Here is a 23,855-nt window from a genome sequence, read left to right on the forward strand (position 1 = left end):
CATACTGGCTAAACAATAAGACAACAATATACATAAAGTGTTACTGCCATGATGTTGTACATTCACACTTCCAAACATAAATGTAATGAGTGTACTCACGCTATTAGATGTGTCGATTTCGATTCCCGAGTCAAGAAGCTCTATGATTTTGTCCAATTGCCCAGCACGCGCTGCCCTCAAAAAAGCTGTATTAGGATCCGTCTGAAAAAATAACGAAAAAGGTTGGGTTCTAAAATTATGAATGAACAAAGGAGGAAAGAGATCACGAAAACATTCATCCAGGCGCTTAAACATCAAACCAACTATCATGGGTCTGTCTATAACAACCTCTGTTCCTCGTAAATTGATTGCAACCAACTCTTCGTCGAAAATTGTGCGATCGATGAAATCGACCTGTGAGATGGCTTTCCATAGCTGTCTGCTGTTTGTACTCAACTGAATATTCTTTCGCTTCAACGGGTTCTCGATAAATTTTCGGTAGCAAGCGTTGCTGCATAGTTTCAGGAGCGTTTGGTGGAACGGATTGATAGCCTCCCGTCTCAACCGGGCGTTCAGCTCGATGAACGGTGCTTAGAAAGGAGCCTGGCGGATTTTGATGGCCCGGTTGATTCTGAGGAGTTTCAAACCTTGTGCGAGGGCTTTTTTCAGCATGACGTGATGAATTACGTAGCTTAATTTATCCGTAAGGGTGAATGGGAATCCGGGAAAATGGCGGGAAATCAGTTTACGGCTGTTTACCGATGGATTCGCATGAAATTCGATATCCTGGTGGTTTTGGCTGGATAAAAAGGAATCTTTCATTAGATTGTTGAATTACTAAATAATCGATATCGAATTTCATGCGAATCCATCGGTTGACAGCCGTAAAACTGATTTCCCGCCATTTTCCCGCCGCCATTTTGAAATTTGTCGGAATTTCAGAAATCCGATGAAAGATTCGTTCTTCTTGTGTCGAAATACCTCCAGCTACCAAGTTTCATGCAAATCCAACGAAAGCAGCCTAAATATCCACTTCCCGCGCTAGGCCGCCATTTTGAAAAGGACCGACTTTTCTGGAAAACCAATGCCAGAATCGTTTTTCTCGTCTCAAAATACTCTAAGATTCCGAGTTTAACGCCAATCTGTCAAAAAATAACGGAGATGTCAGATTTCCGCCATTTTGAACTTTGACCGGCCGCCATTTTGTCAAAAATCATTATTTTGACCTGCGGTTTGCGCCAAAAATTTTCTTTTTTTATTATCTTTCGAATGAGGTATCACAAAGGGGGGGTTGCCATTTGAAAAAAAAAAGTTAGCCCCCCCCCCCCCAAATTTTTAGGGGACCAAAAAGTTGCTACTTTAGACCGAAGAACATTGCCAAAGTTTCAAACTTCTATCTCAATTTGGAAAAAAGTTACAGGGGTGGTCAGTGACTTTTGGATAACCCTGTATGGTGGACATCTTTTCAACATGTTCGGGAGATTTCTCATGATTCTCTCCCTCCATATAAAAGTCATCACAAAGATCACATTGGATGAGCGTGGTGTGCTCCTTTTTAATATGCGTTTCATCGTTGATACCCTTTCTTAATTTGTTCCGCGCAGTCTTCGTGCTTTTCACCTTGTTTATAAAATTCATCATAAATATCACATTGGATGGAAGTTTCAACAATCTGTTGTGCTTGTTCTTGAGTACCCATGATAAAGATACTACTTTAAGCTATAAGTAGAAAGATCTTTGATGATCAGGGGAGTCAGTTGTATGGAATTACCACAATCGTCCGAAGAAGTGAATTGGAAAAATCTCACCAAGGTGAAGCAGTTGTGGTGAGTAAGCCCTTTGTTGATAAAATACATTCACTTCACAAGAAGAAACTCAGAAAGAACTTTGAACTAAACTTGATCGGTGACTAGCAAAACAAAAACCTGCAAGTCATTACAGAAGCGAGATTGTGGTTAGCTACTTAGCTCGAAAGGCGGAACGGTGGGGGTCTCTATGGGAATGGACCGGACCTGAGTTGGAATGTGTGCTACCATCTATCGGTAAGTGACGGTACTTGACAGACGGCGGGAGATTCAAAGTCTTCGCTCAGACTTGGGTACGCAGTATTCAAACACGAGTGAAAGCGAAATTCACACTATCTCTACGCTTCTTAAATCACGGAGAGCGGTAGATCTCCCCGCCAAGCTAAAAATATAAATATAAGGAGAACAACTGAATTAAGTCTCCCAGAGTAAGACCGGAGAACGCCTTCAAACGACTCTGCAGCAACCACACTCACGCGGAGCGATAGCCCGATAACCGTCGGCAGACGGTATAATACACAGAAAATATGAGGAATTGCCGATTTTCGCTGCTTTTTAACTTTTGCCCCCCTGTAGCAAAAAAACTGCTCAAAGGATCATGCTGAAATTTGGCATGATGATTCTTCAAGATTCAAAGGCCATACCTTTTGGTGTCTGATCTTTCAAAACTTATTATTAACGGAGATATGACGTTTTAAAGATCATAAAAGGCTACCGGACTTGCTCCGTTTTCTAGAACTCCTGGCCTGGATATAGCTGCCGATTCTCACTGTTAGCGCGCTTTTTTTTTATCAAACCAAAACAAAGACACTTGAATAAACTCTTTCAGTGTCAATAAAAGAACAATTTGGGAATTTATTCGGAATATAACTATCACGGAAAAGTGCGTCAAATTAAAGTTTAGCAGCTTCTTTCATAAGTTCCCGGGTCTAGAGTACCTATATTGAGAGAGTATGGCCACTGGAGTTACCACCTCTGATTGGCTCAGTCATCTTAGGCTGAATGGAGCCCTTAGGACCCAAAAATGGCGGACGCCCATAAAGTTAATGTAATGCAAAATGATTCAAAATGTAGTTGTCTTTGCTTATCGTAACGAGAACTTTACCCAAATGCACTATTGCGACTTTTTTACATATTTTTAAGGCTAATCGTGTGCAATTTTTGAGAAAAATGATCTCAGATGAAGTAAGGTTGGCAGCAAGTGCGGTTGGTGATAACCGTCAAAAGTTGGCAATGACCCCCCTCCCATCCTCAAAAAACCAAAACAAAGCACCGCCATTTTTGGGTCCTAAGCCTCTCCATGGGACCCAGTGGCCATACTCTCTTAGTATAGGTACTCTACCCGGGTCGTAAGTTATTTCTGACACTAGAGTCCGCATGCGCAATTACGGCACGGCGGGCATTCGTGGTTTTGTTATTGTTATCACAGGTGTTTAGTGTCAATTATTGTCAAAAATCGTGTGGATTGTAATCGTTTTAAAGTTATTAATTCTTTTTCTCTGTAGTTCATATGTTCTTATACAGGGTGTCTCACGAAAAACGAGCCACCTTGAATATCTGCCGAACGCGTCGGAATTTCGAAAAACGGTAAAAGACGTGTTCGTTTATATCGAGGGGGACACCTTTTGGCGTATTCGACATTTTCCCAAACCGCGGGAGGGGCGCGGGGCGGGGGGTGCCCCACCCGTAAGTCGAAATTTTCAAATGGCACCCCTAGTTTTTAATTTCAGAAATCATTTCTACGCAAAAAAACAAGCCACCCTGTCCAAACCGAATGTAATTCGGACAATTTTTCAGTGATTGACAGAGTTTGAAACATTTTTTTCATGCTCTTTTCAAAAATTTCCCACGCCCAATGGAATTGCTGTATCAAACCAAACTCTCCGCCAAAAAAATTCTTAAACATTGCACTTTCGATAAAAAAAAAAAAAAAAAAAAAAAAAAAAAAAAAAAAAAAAATCTGCTGCACTCGAAATCTGGGACACGCGGAGCCCTTCTTTGCGACATAAAAATTCGTTATACCGAACGTTTCCGAGGGGCGCTCATCGGGAGGGAGTAGTAAGTTTTAGACAAGAATTATTAATCTTTTTTCTGAAGCATAAGAAACCGTGTCCATGAAGAAGCAGTTAAGTAGAAAAACAAATGGATTAGCTTTTTTTTGGGGGGGGGGGGGGGGTGGTCAATGACTTGAGCCGGACCTTGATACTTCTGAGGACGCTATTTTTCCGCGGTGCGTTGTTTTTCTACTTACCTGCTTCTTCATGGACACGGTTTCTTATGCTTCAGAAAAAAGATTAATAATTCTTGTCTAAAACATACTACACCCTCCCGATGAGCGCCCCTCGGAAACGTTCGGTATAACGAATTTTTATGTCGCAAAGAAGGGCTCCGCGTGCCCCAGATTTCGAGTGCAGCAGATTTTTTTTTTTCATCGAAAGTGCAATGTTTAAGAATTTTTTTGGCGGAGAGTTTGGTTTGATACAGCAATTCCATTGGGCGTGGGAAATTTTTGAAAAGAGCATGAAAAAAATGTTTCAAACTCTGTCAATCACTGAAATATTGTCCGATTTACATTCGGTTTGGACAGGGTGGCTTGTTTTTTTGCGTAGAAATGATTTCTGAAATAAAAAAGTAGGGGTGCCATTTGAAAATTTCGACTTACGGGTGGGGCACCCCCCGCCCCGCGCCCCTCCCGCGGTTTGGGAAAATGTCGAATACGCCAAAAGGTGTCCCCCTCGATATAAACGAACACGTCTTTTACCGTTTTTCGAAATTCCGACGCGTTCGGCAGATATTCAAGGTGGCTCGTTTTTCGTGAGACACCCTGTATGTGATTTAGTCCTAAATAATCATAGTTCAAGCACTTGAAGCTTCCACTGAACCCCCATCGTCTTTGAGGAAACAGCTGATACAGACTACAGACCCAAAGCCCCTTTATGCTGTTGCTATGCCTTGACCAAGCCTTTGTTTTCTTTTACTTATTTTCATCATCATCATGTACCTTTATTCCATCATGAATTCTGAGTGGAAATTTTCGGAAGTGCGTGGTTTACCTATTCTCCGGAAAAAGTTGATGGTGTTTCACATCCAAACATCCGCGTCTCAATCTCAACTAGGTACTAGCCATAAAACCCCATGCTTTATTATTTCATTCCTGCTATCTACATGGGATTTATAGCGAAGGAATATCTCTTTCTCTCAGGTAACTTATCAAACATCATAAACGATACCCTCACTTGATTGTGATTCGTCGAGTTGGCAGCTGGTTTTCACAAGCGCAAGTTCTATTGAGTCAATGTTTAGCACTCGACACTGTATTAAACTGATTTGTGACTATGACGATGATATGTTTCTTCATCTTCCAGATACTGAACACAGATTGGTTTCCTTGACTGTTTTGACTCTGATCCCGTGTACAGTTCACCACAAAGTGGCCTTCTTGTTTGCACCGTCTGCAGCATTTACTGTATTCTTGCAAACTTTTAAATTCCCTCTGGTGGTGTCCTTCTTCGTGGCATCGGTAACAAGTGTTTGTTCCAACATACAATCTGACCGTGCAGCTTGCGTATCCCATACTTAAAGAAAGGGCGAGTCAGTATCAGATACGCAAGCTGTTTGGGCGTTTTGGCGACCCTCATGATGGGGGCACTGTAGCAATTTTTTCCCCTCATCACAAAATTAAAAAAAGAAAAAAAAAAAAAAAAAGAAAAAAAAAAAAAAAAAAAGATACTGAACACGGAATTGATTTTTCACAGCTGTCAATTTCAACGCAACACATCAGCCTCTGAATTCTCTTATCCATATACCCTCTCATCCTTCAAATCTTCTACAATATCGCGTGGAAAGAGTTCAATTTCCTGTGAGTATTTATGACATCATGCTTTACAACTTTCCTTCTTCCAGAGCACAGAGTTTATCTTTTAAGCTCCTTGTCAACCTTCACTTGAAACAAGCATTTCCGTTTGAGTCCCTGCTTTGCTATAATAAGTTTGGTGAAGGTGCTCAGAAATTAAAAGTGATCTCTTTCTCTCTCCTCAGAAACATTTGAATTCCTCAATCAAATGATTTTTTTTGACGGACAAAATTGATCTACGTCAAAGGATGCGTGTCCATATTTTTGTTAGTGTCTTTTTGCATGCTTTCAAATAGTTCATCACTATTTTAGCAATACCAGGTACCCATGCTATCACTGGATTTTGCCTGATAGGTAAATTCTAATTTTCTCAAGGAGTTCATTTCTTTGGAGGCCTAACCAGTGGAAATTATTTTTAAGTATGTTCCTCTGAGACTCATTTCTCAGTTGTAAGGAATCTGAGATCCATTGTTTATCCTTTCTTGGCTTCATTTTACTGAAAAAGTATGGTCACGTTTGATTCGATGTGTTAATTGTTGTGTTTATTTTGTAGAGAGGCACCTAGAGATGAGAGAAAAGAATGGAGGAATAATGAGTTACTCAGAAATTTTTCTCACTAAAAAACTGAAAATACAGTGTTGGGTAGTTTAACTACGGACCAATCAGGACTTACGTCGTTTTGGAATAGCGAGACTCTCAAGTCATGTTAAAAAAAAAAAAAAAAAAAAAAAAAAAAAAAAACAACATCAACAACAACAACAACAACAACAAGTTTGTACATTTTACTTCAACAATAAAAATACAGGATCGGATGACATAGCTCGTTTAAAAAAAAATCCCCCTTAAGCCATTTTAGAACATTAACTGAAAGCCACGCACGTCTTTTCTTGTCAGAAAGTACATAGGTTTATGAGTCAAAAAGCCGCAGACCACTCACGTCTTTTTTGACGAAATAAGTGCGTAAATGGCAATGAAGGCATAATTATGTCGTTTCCAAAAGCGTGTCACTCAAGTCATTTCAGAAGTAAAACTGGAGTTCCCTCAAGTCTTTTTTGAAAAAGAAATAAGAATACAGCGACTCAGTATGACTTGATGAATTATCAATAGCTCGGATGAAAGTGGACATTCATGACCTCAAGTCTCTCTTTAAAGGGAAAAATAGCATAAATTTATGGAAATGTTTCTAGAAAAAGAAGGAGAATCAAGACAATGAGAAAAAATTTCCTTCTACGCTTTTTTTTCTCGCCCACCTGGTGAATAATCATTACAGCCAGAAAAAAGAATCATCACTTTTTTTAAAGTTTCCTCAGACCTCCCTAAAGGGACGCAAGGACCTCCCTTACGAAAATCTCGAGACTTCCTGCAGCGCAAGTCACTTGAGGAAAGTTGGAGGTGATCCAAACGAGGTCTCGAGTCGAGGAAGGTGCTAAAATTCGGGCCAACATTTTTATTAAAAATTTGCTTTAAAAATGTCAAGAAATTACATTATATTTCATTAATTAGGTACCTTTCAAGTGCTCATCAATACCTACCCTATCAGACACTGCAGAAGTTTTCAAATCTCTCTTAAATTGAAAACGAAATAAATGTATAAAAATCAGACCATTCTGTTCCTTTTATTTGTTTGTGATCATTTATACGATAAACTTCATGATATCACACCAAAAACACTTCCGTGTAAAAATGACCCGCCAAGGTAAAAATACAATTATTCGTCGCCCAAAATACGATGATATCACACAAGGTAGACGCCAAGTAAAGTTAATGAATATAAAGTTTAAGTTTCTCCTCCCTTCGACATTATTACCGGAAAAACGCAAATTATAGACAAAAAAAAAATAATTTAAAAAAGCGATACAAATTTATTGATTTTTTTGTGGTACAAGTGTACAAAGAAAAATGATAAATTTGTATCCCTTTTTTAACTTATTTTTTTTTTGTCTATAATTTGCGTTTTTCCGGTAATAATGTTGAAGGGAGGAGAAACTTAAAATTTATATTCATGAACTTTACTTGACGTCTACCTTGTGTGATATCATCGTATTTTGGGCGACGAATATTTATATTTATAGCTTGGTGGGTCACTTTTACAAGGGAGTCTTTTTGGTGTGATTCCGTTTACTGAAAAGATTCCAGTTCCTACCTAATACTATAATAAGCACGAGGTTGTCTCATTTCCTCAAAAAGGGAAATCTAAACTATCTTTACGTATGTTAGATTCTGTTCACTGAAAAGATTTCAGAGTGAACACGTGAATACTGTTATAAGCTCGAGGTTTTCTAATGTCATCAAAACCGAGACTGCCGAGCTTTCCGCTCGAAGACAAATATACAGTTTCCATACTGAGCGGAAAGAAACTGTAGAGTCATAATTTACCTCAGAGTAAATACAGTAAGACTAGGGGGCTACGCTCCCTGGCCGCTACGCGGCCCAACCCCCTGAAGGCGCCCCGCGCCATCAAGGGGCCGCTTCCCATTTTTGTAGCCGCAGCGTTAATGAAATTAATATTTTCATGATCATATTTGTTCAACGAATCTCGTAGAATCTATGTAGATACCATGTATTCATGTTGAAGACTCGAGAATTAGCAATTCTAAACTCGATTCGCAGCACTTGCTAATTCTGTGCGACTCAATTGGATTTGCTTCAAGTTCAAATAGTCAGCTTGCTAAAGAAAATCTGCTGCCAAATTGGATTCTTATGTTGTTGGAAACTTATATTACCACTAGGGGGTATTACTACTTATATTACTACTACCCGCTACGCAGCGATTACGTAGCGTGGTGTCAACAATTACGGTATCAACAAACAGTCTTTCTAAGTTTTTGTTGACACCATGATCATCCAAAAAGAAAAAATTGGCCTCTGGTCTATTTGTGCGCGGCGTAAGCGCCGGTATATGAGGGGGGGGGTAGGGGGAAACCCCCCATCATGGTACGAGGATCGCAAAAGACTTTCTTGCTGAGACCGGCGCTCCGCTCCAGCACAGACACATTTAATGGATTATTTAAAAAAATACTGCCAATTTGACAAAATCATTGAGTTCGATTGGAATTTCGATCGAACGATAATAGTTACTAGGGGGCTACGCTCCCTGACCGCTACGCGGCCCAACCCCCTGAAGGGGCCGCTTCCCATTTTTGTAGCCGCGGCGTAAATAAAATTCATATTTTCATGATCATATTTGTTCAAACAATCTCGGCAAAACTTTAATGACGGAAATAGGAGGAACCCAATGGACTAATTCAAATGCAATGTCGCAAGGTTTCATCTAGTGAATCATTTTAAAGCATTATATTACGCGATGACAGTCGCGATTTCTAGGAGCGGTAGCGACCCCGTCAAGCCTACAGAGATCTCCAACAACGAAAATGGGAGCCGCTACTGTATCTTACACGAACCCGTTCAACTTATGCGTTATTTTGAGATATCTCCGCAAAAACTTAACGAAACTCAAAACCCTTTGCACTCTGGCAAGCGTATTTTATTCCTCGCCTACAGGCGAAATTTGGAGCTGATTCATTACGCAATTAATTAATAATCCCTAATTAACTGCCGTTTTTTGGCCACTCTTTCAAATCACCCGCGCCGCATTCACATTTGTGCCTCGAAATTTTGACTTCAATCGGCCATCCTCATTAAATATAAATGTGCTGCAAACATTTATGAAAATCATTGCACCTCATTTCAAAAGGTTTAAACCAGTGCATAGGCATCATTCCTTGAATTTAGAACGTGTTTTTGCATTATTAATTTTTAAGAGAGTTCAACTGATCAAAGTCGTTGTTTCATTCAATTCACGACCATTCACGACGCACCGCCGGTGTCATAGCGTCAGTTAGCTGCTCTGTCGCTGCTCCATATAAATTTGTCTTGAAAAATTGTCTGAACCCTTGGAATGAATCTAATCATCATCTTTAGAATAATAAATAAGTAGCTATTATTCTATGTCATCAGTGAACAGAGTGAATCAAGTGAATCCCGGCCGGTGAATTCTGAATCACGACCCTCTTTTCCACGCTTGGAGAGAAACTGAGATTAAAACATAGATTTGCGTTAATCACTCATTTTCCGATTTGTTTTTTTATCTATTAACAACTGGTTTCTAAGAATTTTGAATTCCCTGCCGTCGTGACTTCGTGCCGGATAGCTAGTTGCCGTCACAGTCAAGTCAATTCAATCAATGTTTGTCTTTTCGCTTTTAGGTTATCGCGAGATGTAAACATACCTACACAAACTAAACTAATAAATAATGTAATGTTGTTATTTCGAAATGCAAACTAAATCATACAAATGAAACTTCCCTTAATTGTTCACTGCTATCTCTAAACTTTGTCTCTACCTTTATTACCGTGCTACAAGTTCTGTGTACCTTCCTCCATCTGTGGGACATTTGTTCGCAAGCAAAACTGTAAGTACCTATGACAAGTGAATTTTAGTACCCTCATCCCTGCGGATATCTGTTCAATGTCAAAAAATCCTAATAATCTGGTTTTGAGCGAGACCCATATCAAGGATTTAAAGGCAGCGTCAGTAGTTTTAGCAACAAATCTATGCCGAGTCGGATGCCAAAATTCTACTTAAGGTATGTGCTGAACTATTTCAATGTGTGTTACCTAATATCAGAAGCAATATTTGCTGAACCATGCCAAACCACAGTGACCATGCAAAATCTATCAGCAGCCTGAATGTTGAATTTCTTTGTTTGTCAGGACGACACAGATGACATGGGTTAAAAGGCGGAGCGAGATTAGTCGGCTATGTCTTATCGTTGCTTTGCCGTGCCTTTGTCAGGTGGAATGAATGGCATACTGTCGGAAACTTGAGAGGTGCCGGTAGCTTGTCGTTAGTTCAACTCGACATAGGCACGACAAAGCAGCGATAAGACATAGCCAACCAATCCCGCTCTGCCTTTTAACCTATGTCATCTATGTTGTCCCGACAAACAAAAAATTTCAACAATCAGGCTGCTGGCTACTCTATCTACAAACCCTTTAGAACACTCTAATTGTGTGTTGTGATTGTAACGCAAATTATCACGATAGTGCTCAAACCATAGTATAGTTTCAGAGAATGTGTATGTTGATAAATACATGCTAGTTATAGAGGTTCTTTCAAGAAATTTGCATTGCAATTTTCAAGTTTCTTTGTCTTTCCTTGCTCCCGTAGAATATTATAAGCAAAGGCGATCTCCGCGGACATTGCTACTATAGCTATTGAGTCTCGAAGCAAATAGCGGATGGGGCAATGTATTTGCACTGAACGGAAGGAATTTAAGTAATACTCTATACTATACACTGCTAAGATCTCTATTCTTACTCACTTTGATTTAATATGCTGCTGAGTGAGTAATTGAAATGTAAACACATCAGAGCTCAGCGTGCGAATGGTACATATGTTACGGGCATTGTAGGGATGTCAAGCATCGTCGATGGTGCCCATACCTACATATACTATGGAAACGCATACCTATCTCCAGATTTTCTCTTGGTAGCTACATTCTGTAAGTGGGACCAAGGAGGTTTATTAGCATAAAGTTTATTTTGAACTGACCAAGGCGGTATTACTTAAGGATGCACTTCAAATTTAAGAGTTCAGCAAATGAAATTACTCGCTTCTTTTTCTATAGGTATCTTTATGGATTGGAGGGGGAAAATACCTATGGGCCTTTCAGCTTAGTTTAAGCTTCACCTCGATCTTATCACAAAATTAGTAGGTATTTATCTTAAAAAAATTTAAAAAAGGAGAGGGGGGGGATAGTAATTCTCCAGAAAATTACAGAAGGAGAAAAGAAAAGCAACTCAAATTCTGTTTTCCATTTCAAACCTCAAAATGTCTGATATCATTTGAGGTCAAGATTTTTTAAGTATAGGTACGCCCCAGAACTAGAAAGAGCAAACGGGAAATTAATTCTGCTTAGAGTCCCCTTCAGTTAGTCTCGGACGCAACCAGCTTACCTTTGAAGCTAGTTTGGTTGCCTGGGTCACTAATACAAGGAAAGATAATTGGATTTGCTTCCTTCGAGAAGATGGCGAGGGATAAAATAAGCAGTTCTTTTTTCAGTCTCAAACCTCAAAATATTTGATATCTTTTGAAGTCAAGATTTTTTACCATCTCCTCATCTCACTTTCATTTTCGTTTTGCATTTTAGGAAACTAATTCCACTCTTATACATCATTGAACTTTCTTTAATTTTTCGCTAATTATTCCCCTTCATTTCAGGTAGCCGCAACTCTTCTTACCTACGATAGCTATGTAAGGAACCATTGTATAATACTTACGAGACCTTTCTCGTTTAGATCAAGAATAGAATAAATATTTTCAATTCAGATTCTGGCACACTCTTTGAAAATTAAAAAAAGAAGTCAGGTAGATGAAGGTAGAATTTTTGAAAAAAGCCAAAGAAAGTTAGCTAAAAAATAAAAAATTCTGGCGAGACGGTCCCGATACGTATCATTTGAGTGTCAGCTGCAGCCCATCTTCTTTAAGACATCAAGGTATAGCCTCAAGCATTGCAAGTAGAACAACAATGGAAGGATTACTTGAATGCTCGAAAAAACTCCTCTTAAATTCCAGCTAGCACTTTAAGCTTATGAAATTCGTTTCGTGGCAGATCCCGAGGACTTATTTAGAAATCTATTCGTTCACTAGAAATAAAGGAGCTGACCGTCGAATTTATGATTTTTCCGCCTGGCGCTCACAGTAATAATTAGCCGTCCTGAATTTTGAAGGACCTCGGTGGGCGAGTGGTAAAAAGGAAGAAAGAAAAATCGACTCGAACTGGTAAAAAGATGCATTTTCATTTTTCGGCAATTTTGAACCTCGCTCTACTACCCTTATTATTGGCACTACCGTTTCAGCCGTACCACGCCCACAAGAGTATCGGGACCGTCTCGCCAGAATTTTTATTATTTAGCTAATTTTTTTTTTTGGCTCTTTTCAAAAATTCTACCTTCATCTACCTGACTTCTTTTTTTAATTTTCAAAGAGTGTGCCAGAATCTGAATTGAAAATATTTATTCTATTCTTGATCTAAACGAGGAAGGTCTCGTAAGTATTATACAATGGTTCCTTACATAGCTATTGTAGGTAAGAAGAGTTGCGGCTACCTGAAATGAAGGGGAATAATTAGCGAAAAATTAAAGAAAGTTCAATGATGTATAGGAGTGGAATTAGTTTCCTAAAATGCAAAACGAAAATGAAAGTGAGATGAGGAGATGGTAAAAAATCTTAACTTCAAAAGATATCAAATATTTTGAGGTTTGAGACTGAAAAAAGAACTGCTTATTTTATCCCTCGCCATCTTCTCGAAGGAAGCAAATCCAATTATCTTTCCTTGTATTAGTGACACAGGCAACCAAACTAGCTTCAAAGGTAAGCTGGTTGCGTCCGAGACTAACTGAAGGGGACTCTAAGCAGAATTAATTTCCCGTTTGCTCTTTCTAGTTCTGGGGCGTACCTATACTTAAAAAATCTTGACCTCAAATGATATCAGACATTTTGAGGTTTGAAATGGAAAACAGAATTTGAGTTGCTTTTCTTTTCTCCTTCTGTAATTTTCAAGAGATTACTATCCCCCCCCCCTCCTTTTTTAAAATTTGTTAAGATAAATACCTACTAATTTTGTGGTATGATCTCATAGGCTTGGCGGAATTTTTTCCCTTTTTGAGGGTTTTTTATTCTTTAATGAAATTCGTTCTGATATTTTGCATTGATTTGGTGATCTTTTATTTGCAATTTCCTTATCAAAACATTCACTCATGAGTTATCGGGTGAGCCTTTGAAACGTTGCAATTTTATTCTGTTATGGCTCTCCTCCGAGCAATTAAGAAAGAGAGTGGGTACATGCTCACCAAGATAGGGAGTTTCTTCCGCACCTTCTGGGTATTAAATTAGTTTATTTCATAGGTACATTTTGATAAATAAATAAAAAAAATGAGAAGGCAAAAGGATGCGATTTTCAATGATTAATTGGATTGCATTTTGCAAAAAGGAACCAAGAGCATTCCAATGTCGCTAGGATTAGACGACTTTTTATTAGCTTGCAAATAAAAACTGATCATCTGTACAAGTTTTATCTTTAAACCCAAAAAAACTATAATTTCGAGACAAAAATTACCTTTATAAATTAATTTTTTGCAGGATTTTAGTGGTATAATTGCAAGGAATTTAAGTTGCACAATCTTAGCAACCTTGGATTACTCTTGGTTCCTTTTTGCAAAATGTAATATAATTGGATTACATTTTGCAATAAGGAACCACTATCTCTGGCTCTCCCATAAAATCACATATCTGCATAGAGCAACTAATGGCATGTATGTTGTTTCTAAAATGGGCTAGAAATAGTGGTTCCTTGTTGCAAAATGTGGTCCAATTAATGATCCATTGCAGTAAAACAACGATTTGAGATAGACAGGCACTTTAGAAAAGATTCCTCGCTGGGAATCGAACCCCACCACGGTGTGTACAGGCGCAGTTGACGTCTTTGACGATTCGGGCACTACCCGACTTAAGATAAAGGGCATAGAGTACATAGCGTCGTAATGTAAATGGGAGAGCTGGCGCCATGTTCTGCTCGACGAGTTCCGAGCCCGGTGTGCGCCGAGTTCGGGTCACTTTTTCGATACATGTTCGATCCAAAATGGCGGAGTGGAATACGTGTGGTTTCCTATCTTCTTTGTTTACATCGGATGGCCGGGTACCTGTGTATCGCAAACAATCGGTGAAACTTGTGTACATAAATATAGAGTTGATGCGCAGGCTACACAGCCACTGCGCAACCTCCTAGGCCACTGCGCAACCTCCTAGGCCACGGCGCAACCTTCTGCGCATAGCGGTACCAGTTCTGGAACATTCTGTAAATTCGCTCACTTTTATAACGTGACTGTAAAAAAACCCGGGTCCTTTTTCTAAAATCTGATTAAAGCGGGCTCATCTATAGCTTATTATCTGTCGATTTACGCAAAAATCATGGAAATCGGCCTAGTAGAACGCTCAAACAAACTATGACAAAAAATGTAAATTTACATTGTTTAAATGGGAGAATTCGCAACTTTACCACGTAATATAAAAGCCTGGGTCATATTTTGAGACAAATGAATAGAGCGGGCTAATTTAGAGACAATAACCCGTCGACAGCCGCAAAAATCATGAAAATCGGCCCTGTAGAACGCTGGAACCAAGCGTTACCATTTAAGCAAAATTAGGAGGTCTCCGAGCTTACAGTATAGGTTTGTTAACCACCAAACTTGCTACACTCGGACAAACTGTGTAGTCATAATTTAGTTCAAAGTAAATATAGTTGTACTAAAAATAGTAACATGAAACTACACTTTAATGCAAGTGGGGGGGGGGGGGGGAGGGAGAGAAAAAAGTCATCAATTCGAGTCGGGGAACGTGAAGATAGTGTCAAGGAAGTGTGATCGATCATTTCAAACGTGAACTCGTCAAGTATGGACCCTCCAACCCTCAAATCGCAATCGATCCGAGCGATAGACAACATTGACACGGTATATGAGGCTCTCTCATATGAGATTCCAGGAATGCGAGCAGAGTTGCTGAACAGGTTTGCCCGACTCCTTTTTCCAGACACGTTGTAACTCCATCTCAAATTCAGCTCCATAGACACTTCCGATGCGGCTGGGTGTTATGGGTTACATGAGATAACCGAAATATTTTGCCAACTCCTTAAACGTGTCGCGGACGAGCAAGAAATAATTTACTTCCTAAAGCAGGGGTATAGGAAAATAGACGATTGGGGGTGGACGATGTGCCAACTCGAGGGTGCGGTGGAATTTGCGGACGTGGCGTTTGCGAATTCTAGGAATCGGGTGGCGTTTGCGGATTCTCATATTTTGACGGTGGCGATTGCGGACAGGCGGAACAGGGCCGGTGGACTTTGCGGACCAGAGAATTTCGGCGGTGGCGATTGAGGACGGAGGGGTAGGCACCTACATATGCTGCCCCCCCCCCCCCATCCCTGCGCTGTATAAGAGGGAAATTACCGGAGAGGCTCTGGATTCCTTATCGTGGGTGTAGAATGAAAAAAATATTAGTATTAAAAATTAGTATTATAATAGTATAAAATCATGTGAGCAGTGAACATGCAGTAAATTTTTAAAAAAGGCATATCAGAAATCAAGAAACTGAAAAATCGTCAGTTTCAGTCCATTTTTAGGATGAAAAACATGTTGTAAATTCTAGTCCAAAATTACTGAAAGTCAAAAAATTAAAAAGTGTTTTCATTTTTCGTATGTAATTTTTTGACTTTCAGTAATTTTGGACTAGAATTTACAACATGTTTTTCATCCTAAAAATGGACTGAAACTGACGATTTTTCAGTTTCTTGATTTCTGATATGCCTTTTTTAAAAATTTACTGCATGTTCATTGCTCACATGATTTTATACTATTATAATACTAATTTTTAATACTAATATTTTTTTCATTCTACATCCACGAAAAGGAATCCAGAGCCTCTCCGGTAATTTCCCTCTTATACAGCGCAGGGGTGGGGGGGGGGGCAGCATATGTAGGTGCCTACCCCTCCGTCCACAATCGCCACCGCCGAAATTCTCTGGTCCGCAAAGTCCACCGGCCCTGTTCCGCCTGTCCGCAATCGCCACCGTAAAAATATGAGAATCCGCAAACGCCACCCGATTCTTAGAATCCGCAAACGCCACGTACGCAAACGCCACCGCACCGACTCGAGAGTGCAATGCGCAAAGCATTGTACATAAGAGAGAGGAGAGCGGCTTTCGGAAAAAGACCTAATCCTTCCACTCTCCAGAAGTCTGGGATGTTCTTTGACCATCGAAAACTTCCAAGAGTTGCTTCTCAAGAATAAGGAATCCTGGTCTCTCGTGACGTGCTCTATTAAAGACATTCTGACAAGCAATTGTTGAACAACTTCGAGCGCGCAAAATCATTCAGAACGCTGTCTCTGTGCCCGATGTACAAGCGGGATCGTTATTCCTGCGAAAAATAGTTTTCCGTAACCCGCCATACACTTTAGTGCACCGCTATAGTGGCCACAGAATAATAGCTCTCGCACCGATTCTACATTCACGACTTATCAGTTATCAGCGATTGGGAATCCCACGTTTATTTTCTTGCTCTTTTCCTCTTTCCCCTACTTTCATCGTTGTCTCCACGGTCAGGCCAGTCGGTGATAGCTGTATGCCTTCGAGGCTTCCCTCCGGTTCCATATCTTTTCCCCATTCTTCACCACACCGCAATCGGTGGCGAGGCGTGATTAATCGATTATCGATATTTCTCCATTTGAAGCCATGGTAAAGAATCGATTATTGAGGTGTAAACACCCTGTCTATCGATCTTTTTCCATAGATTTATATGGGAGATCAATCGATATATCATAAAGCACGTCACGCCACTGACTGTAACAGTGTTGAGAGGTGTAGTGAGCCACAACGTGGACATATTGGATGAGAAATGGATCCCTTGAAAATAAAAGTTAGGTTCATGCTTAAGCGCCCGCAGTAGGTCATCTACAGCCAAGGCCAAGCTATCAAATATTAATAGCATATGAATAGATTTTTTTTTAGCTGTAACTCAAAATTTTCGCTCCTATTTTATTTTTTAAATAAATATTACAATGAAGGATGGGTGCCATTAAAGTCTGATTTGAAGTATCTTTAGCTGCTGAATCCGAAAATGGCCTTGATTTTAAATATTATGCACCGTTTTCCCCAAAAAATTGAATCAAAATTGAATTTCCCCACAAAAAACTCCATTTTTTTTAGAAACCCCATTTTGTGGGAAGATAATGGGTCAACGCAAAAAATTAAGGTCAATTTTGAACTCAGCAATACAAATTACATAGAAGCTTGTCAACTATCTAGTCTACCATAAAGTCCACCGTGTTCAGATTTTTTTCATTTTTGGAGACCTGTGTTTTTCTATGATCAGTGACTTTTAAGTGCCTATTATTCCTAAAATATGTAACTTACTGAGCTAATATGGGCGCTTATTAATGCTTTAGTGTCTAAACTACAAGAATACTATATGGTAGAACGGTCAAATCTGTCCACTACCCCCCTCCCCCAAGGGTGAGACTTACTTGTTTAAATCAAATCAAATGTTGCACGGTCTTAAAATGGTTCCATATGCTAAAAAAACGCCAAAAGGATTTGGAAAAAAAAATTTAACGCGGCCCGCACAGCACCTACAGATCGTTATTTTTCCGATATTTTTGGCATTTTAACCGTATTTTTTTTTATAGTTTAGTTAGTGTCAAAGATTTGACGCTAAATGTTAACGCCAAACATGGAGATGGATTAATGGAGGTGTTGCATGTGTGAGGAATTTGCGATTTGACTATTGATTCTTATGTAAAAGTCCGCGAGAAACACGATGGTCTCACTGATTTTCTCTGAAATCAACTCCCTAGCTCCAAAAACGGTCTCAAAGTTGAGGCTGTAATGATCCTGAGAGTCCACGTCTACGTAAAGACAAACTCTCCATGCAAAGATAGGGAACAAATATATTAGCAGGGTAACTGAGAGCACGGCAACCCTAAGGGTTGCCGTGCTTTCGTTGCTGCTCGTGCTTTTAGAGTCCCCAAGTAAAGTGGCAGCCCTGACAATGTATTTGCTCCCTATCTTTGCATGGAGAGTTTGTCTTTACGTAGAGGTGGACTCTCAGGATAGCGTGGGATATTTATTCTGGATAATACTGTGGTTTCCTTTTTTATTCAAACTTTTGGTGAAATTCTCAGGCAGATCATTATCATTTAAGTGTTTTTTTATGAGTATTTTTGAAAACAAGCAATGAAAGAGAAATTGTATTATTCTTCTTAAATTACCGAAAACTTGGGAGAAAAATTGGAATGGTGAAATTAGACCTCTTAAGTAGAAACAGTAATAGCTCATGCCTCTATGCTCATAATTTCAATGTGACTAACTTCATACCCTAGTATTCTATGCTGAACTTTTATTGAAAAACCTGAAAACTTTGGATAGGGTCTTCTACTACATGAATTCGTTGCTTATTTTGATCAAAACTAGCACTGAGCTTAATGCCAAAGCCTGAAACTCACTCCTGCTTGACTGACAAAACTTTTGTAACAATTACCACGATTTGAGTTTCCTACGAGCATTCCCTTCTCGGAGAGGGGTTCAGAAAAGTTTGGTAAAGCAGCACAAGTTTACGCTATTTTCAGGTTCAAAGTTTATTAATCGTACTGAGTAAAAATTGTAAAATTGAACGTATTGAAGTGACCGACAGACTTCTAAAATTTAAGAAAACATAGAAAATTAAAGCCTTTAGAAGCATCCAAGCACCATTATTTCCATGAGAACCGCGTCAAAGCTGCGGTTTACACGAGCTTAAGACGTGGGTCTAAAAATCCATCCTAAAAAATAATCAGACAAGAACCTGAAAAAATAAATAATAACGAGTAGGTATCAACACAGCCGACGACAAGAAAGACGTATTCGGGCCTTTTTTTAACTTTTCTCCCGAATCGGAGCGACACCTCATTGGCAGCATACAGCAGAGCATTGAGAACTCACGCTTCGCGTCATCGCGCCTTCAATTTTTTAGATGCAGCACGGACGTCCATCAAGGACGAATAGTTGTATCTCTGCGCCGTCGTAAACGCGCATCCTTTCCCTCCCTCCACATCCATATTGTGTTTGTTTCCGTTTGTCTCATTCGTAATGGTGCTTCAAGCACTACGTGAATATAACACAGCCGAAGGTAGGAGAGATGTGTTCGGGCCACTTTTTAAACTTCCCTTCCGAATCTGAGCGACACTTCATCGGCAGAATATAGCACAGCATTGAGAACTCACGCTTCGCGTCATCGCGCCTTCAATTTTTCAGACACAGCACGGACGTCCTTCAAGCACGAATAGTTGTATCTCTGCGCCGTCGTTAACGCGCATCCTTTTTCTCCCTCTATTTCCATGTTGTGTTTGTTTCCGTTTGTCTTATTTGTAATGTTGCTTAAACTAGAGCGGAGCATTGCGAGTTCACGACTCGCGCCATTGCGTCTTACATTTTTCATTTGCAATCCATCTTGCGAGAATAGTTGTATTGTTCTTAATTGCCAAATCTTCATTATTTTTTTAAACAGTCAGTTAATCGTGTCAGATATTTAAGTCAAATAAGCTATAGGGTACCAACCCCTGTGAAGCTCTTTCCTTTGGGTGCTTCAAATGCTAATCAAGGTCATCTTAGCTCTTTCGGCAAGAGATATGCCACCCTCCTCTCAACATTCTCAGTATTACTTGGTTTTACAACATCTCGATTTTATTGTTGAATATTTGGCGTTTGGCACACCGTTGATCCTGAAAAAAATAATTTTTTCTAGCTTTCTCATTATTTCCTTCTGGTTCCTAACAATTGGCGAGATGCTTTCTACCAAAGTTAACTAATATTGAGGATTTAGATTTCTTCAATACGTCTTCAAGGACAGGCGTGTCAAATATAGCGTAGAAGATTGTATTTATTTTTATTAAATTGTTTTACAATTAGGTCAAATGAAATAAAGAAATCTCATATGGAGCCAGACTATAGCTTTGAAAGGCTTTGGGCTTCAACTTTTTTATTTTGTTGGTATTGATGTATTTTTGTTATACTTTGTTTCTACATTTCTGTTGACCTATGATTTTTTTTAAATGCTGTTTCATTTCTACTCCTCTACTGATGATATAAATTATTTTAATTTCAAAGATACAAAACTTACATCTTTATTTAGGAGTTTTCTTCCTCCTGATTAATTTATTCTTTGAATTGATCACATTATTGGAAGGAACTCATTGCTTGAGACAGAAAATACATTTAATTTAAATTTAATAAAAATCTTCAATAGCATTATTTAGTACTATTCACGAAAGCTTTCGTGAGAGCAAAATATTTCATCCACAAACGACTGAAGCATTATTTACAGTTTCTTTATCTTATCAAGTTATGCCCTTATATCAAATATTTCTTTTTTTTTTGGGGGGGGGGGGGACGAGTATTAAATAAAAGGAAAGAAAATACTATGAAGATTAAACACGATTGAAACATGATTAATATTTTTTTAAATTTCGTATCATAATCAAGACAATACCTGATAAAAGGAAGTGATCCATAACAAACGACTTGTGTTACACAAGTTTTGAATATTTTGACTTTTTAAAAAGAAAGTAATATTAAAAAGAAACAAAAAATCGAAGTAATTTTCAATTAGCTCAAACACAAAGGCTGGTTGCCCCCCCCCCCTCCCCCCCTGCTTGCATGGCGCCTTACACTGGCGCCTAGATATCAGCAGGGCCAGGGCGCCAAGAGCGATGGATCTTCTGTCCTCTTCGAAATGAAATTAAACTAACCGACTGTTGACCCAGTGAGACAAGTCTTGTCTTCCGTATCAGTAAAAGTGGGCGACGGATTCGATCAGATATGACGTGTGATCGTATATTCCGGATAATCGCAATTTGATGCATGCTGCAATGAGGGGAAACGAAGATGTGAGAGATACGGTCGGAGAAGATGCGATATCAATGAGGGGAAAAGGCTTTCTTCTCTAACATGACTTCGAGCCCGGGTAATCTCCTGTGGTCAACTGAGTCATGTACGGCGGGTTACGGAAAACTATTTTTCGCAGGAATAACGATCCCGCTGTACAGGGTGTTTCAGACCACCCGTACCAGGCCTTTTTCTCGGTTGTTTTAGGTCGTACGAAGTCGGGGACCGCGGGGTTGAATAGGGAATTGACCCCAAGGAATCCGAATATCGTGGTCCCGAAACCCCCCAACCCCCCCCCCCCTTGGGGGATAAAGGGGGGTCACGATGCTAAAGTCACGGTTCCCGACAGAATTGCGGATTAATCGCATCAGAATTGAAAAGCACGGAAAATTTCACGTGAAATTGACCCCTAAAAATTCATAATCGGCCCATCATAGGCTCAAAAATGACCCCTTAAAGAGGGGAACAGTACCCCCCCTCCATAATTTCTCTTTGGTCTCAAAAATGACGTAGATTCTCCAGAAACAGATGGTTTCCCAGGTAATCGACCCCTAGAAATCCAAATTTCATGGTCCCGAAGCTCCTCTATCCCCCCTTTGGGTGATAAACGGGGGGCCCAATTTTAAAAATCGGGGCTCCTTTCCGAATCGCAAACTGATTGCATCCAAATTGAGGAGCAGAACACATTTACATCTAAAGTGACCCCCAAGAGTTCTAATTGACCCCCCTGAACGGCAGAAAGTAACCCCCCGAGGAGGGGGGCTTTGCCCCCTCCAAAAATTTCTCAAGATTCCTTTTGGATCGCAAAATTGACGTCGATTCTCCAAAAAAAGACCCACATGCCCGCGGCTCATGAACCCCGCATTCAGTTGCCATATAGGTCTGTTTGATAGAATGTAATATCCCGCTTTTCCAATTCTTCAAAAGGAACCACGCCCTCTTTTACATTGTTTCTCATGAGGATTTCTAGAGCACACCTCCATATTTCTCACCTCCACAGAGGTCTGTTTGACAGAAATACGTCCAAATTTGGGTTGACAAGGGTCATGTGGCATAATTGCAAAAAAATATTGGGCTCTCCTCTTAAGAGACTTTTAGGTTTTGAAAATCGGATAATTTTGACGCCTACAGTGTACACTTGAAGTATATCCCAAAAATGCCTCAACTCTAAAAAATAGGGGTTTAGGGAAAAAGTGCTCGGAACCGAAAGTTCTCATTTTCTGCCATATTTGTCAAAACATACCCTTCCAATTTGAAACTTGCGAGAAACGTGGGGTACCCGCTTAAAACTGCCATTTAAGCAATTCTTTGGGGTCGATTTACACCCAGATATTTTCCCATCGAAGCTCAATTCTCGGCCGTTTCCGAGAAATAGATAGCGGGCGGCTGCTCTGCAACTCTCGGTACGTGGAGTAGAAGCTAAGGCCTAGTCTCGACGGCGCAACTGTTGAGGGAATTAGGTGCAACTGTTGCGAGTTTGTTGGACCATCCGAAGTTCCCTGTCTCGACGCACACGCATGTGTTCCTGGAACTTTTAGGCGGGAATATTTGAACAACATTAATTTTTTTAGGTTAAACGATGTCTACTGAGTCTCCGTTACTTCGACCAGGTTTAAAACAAAAAACAAAAACGTAACACAGATATGGATAAAAAGAATAAATATTCGAAAAAATTTTATTTTCCTGCTGTAGTGATATGCTACAGACGAAAATATAAAATTCATACTGAAATGTATACAAATATTTCTAAATAATAACCGGTCAGAAATAAAACACTCGTAATAAATTCCCGCTTAACGTGTAACCAGCGATTATCAATGCAGAACACAAAGGTAAATAACTGTTGAGGTTCCAGGTTTCTGACCTTGAAAGTTTCACTTACAAGTGAAACATTTTTGAGACACTTCCTTCCTTCAACAGTTGCGCCGTCGAGACGAGGCCTAACAATGATGATAACGGAGAAAGCGAAGCCATCGTGAGAATCATGATAATGATGTTTTTCGCGCGCAAAACCAGACTCCGGTTGAGAAGGGGAGCGGGAGAGGGCAGCACTTGAGTTTGTAAACGGGAGTTGTGCAGAGGCGCGCGTTGCTCCCAAATGGAGCGGGTCGATATTGAACCCCCGCTCCTCCGCGAATGCTGGTCGCCTCTGCATTCGATCACTAGGTCAGCGCTCCGAACAGCCAAGCGCGGGCGCGGCGCGGCATGCGTCCGGCATACTGTGGGCTATGCAACGCCGTTTGTACGAAAACCTATCTTCAGAGGGGGGGGGGGGGGAGTGATTTCTCTTGGGATAGAAACGAATTCCTAAGGGGTGGCAACGGATACGCAGGGGCGCAGAAACTTATCTAGTCGGCATAGTAAAACATTTGGTAGATCAACCGGGTCCTCTTGGTTGAAAAAAAAGTAACTCAAAGTATTCCGAAGTAAGCATAACACGAAAACGTTTAACTGTGCTACAGCCCCATCATTGGGGCTCGTCACACCCCGCAAGTTCATATGTCCAAGCGTAAAGACTTGCAGTCCCCGTGGGCGCACTAGATAAGTCAGTTATTTGTTATCAGTAAATAGCAGGGCACCATGGTTCATTCCTACCATGACAAAAAAGACAATAGAAAAATTGAATAGCGCACCGCTACGGTCGTGATCTGGCCTACTATGGAACGTCATTTGTACGAAAACCTGTCGTCGGGGGAGGGAAGTGATTTCTCTTGGGAGAGAAACGGATTCTTGAGGGGTGGCAAAG

The 23,855-nt window shown here is 40.0% G+C and overlaps 1 protein-coding gene across 13 annotated transcripts in view; it reads right to left on the minus strand.

Annotated features, from left to right (window-relative positions):
* The window catches only part of LOC109042363 (uncharacterized), a 270,886-nt gene that overhangs the window by 206,316 nt on the left and 40,715 nt on the right, over positions 1-23,855 (minus strand). For 11 of the 13 annotated variants that reach the window (XR_011899858.1, XM_072300324.1, XM_072300329.1 and 8 more), the window contains exon 2: positions 100-201. Coding sequence is in view for 11 of the 13 variants with exons in the window: in XM_072300324.1 (XP_072156425.1) it covers positions 100-201 (102 nt within the window). In the remaining 2 variants the exon portion in view is untranslated. Of the gene's footprint in view, positions 1-99; positions 202-1,750; positions 1,929-23,855 lie in introns of those variants that run through there. The other 2 variants (XM_072300328.1, XM_072300353.1) reach the window with 2 other exon arrangements.

This window comes from Bemisia tabaci, chromosome 1, assembly GCF_918797505.1.
Source record: "Bemisia tabaci chromosome 1, PGI_BMITA_v3".
In the NCBI taxonomy this organism is placed as follows: Eukaryota; Metazoa; Arthropoda; class Insecta; order Hemiptera; family Aleyrodidae; genus Bemisia; species Bemisia tabaci.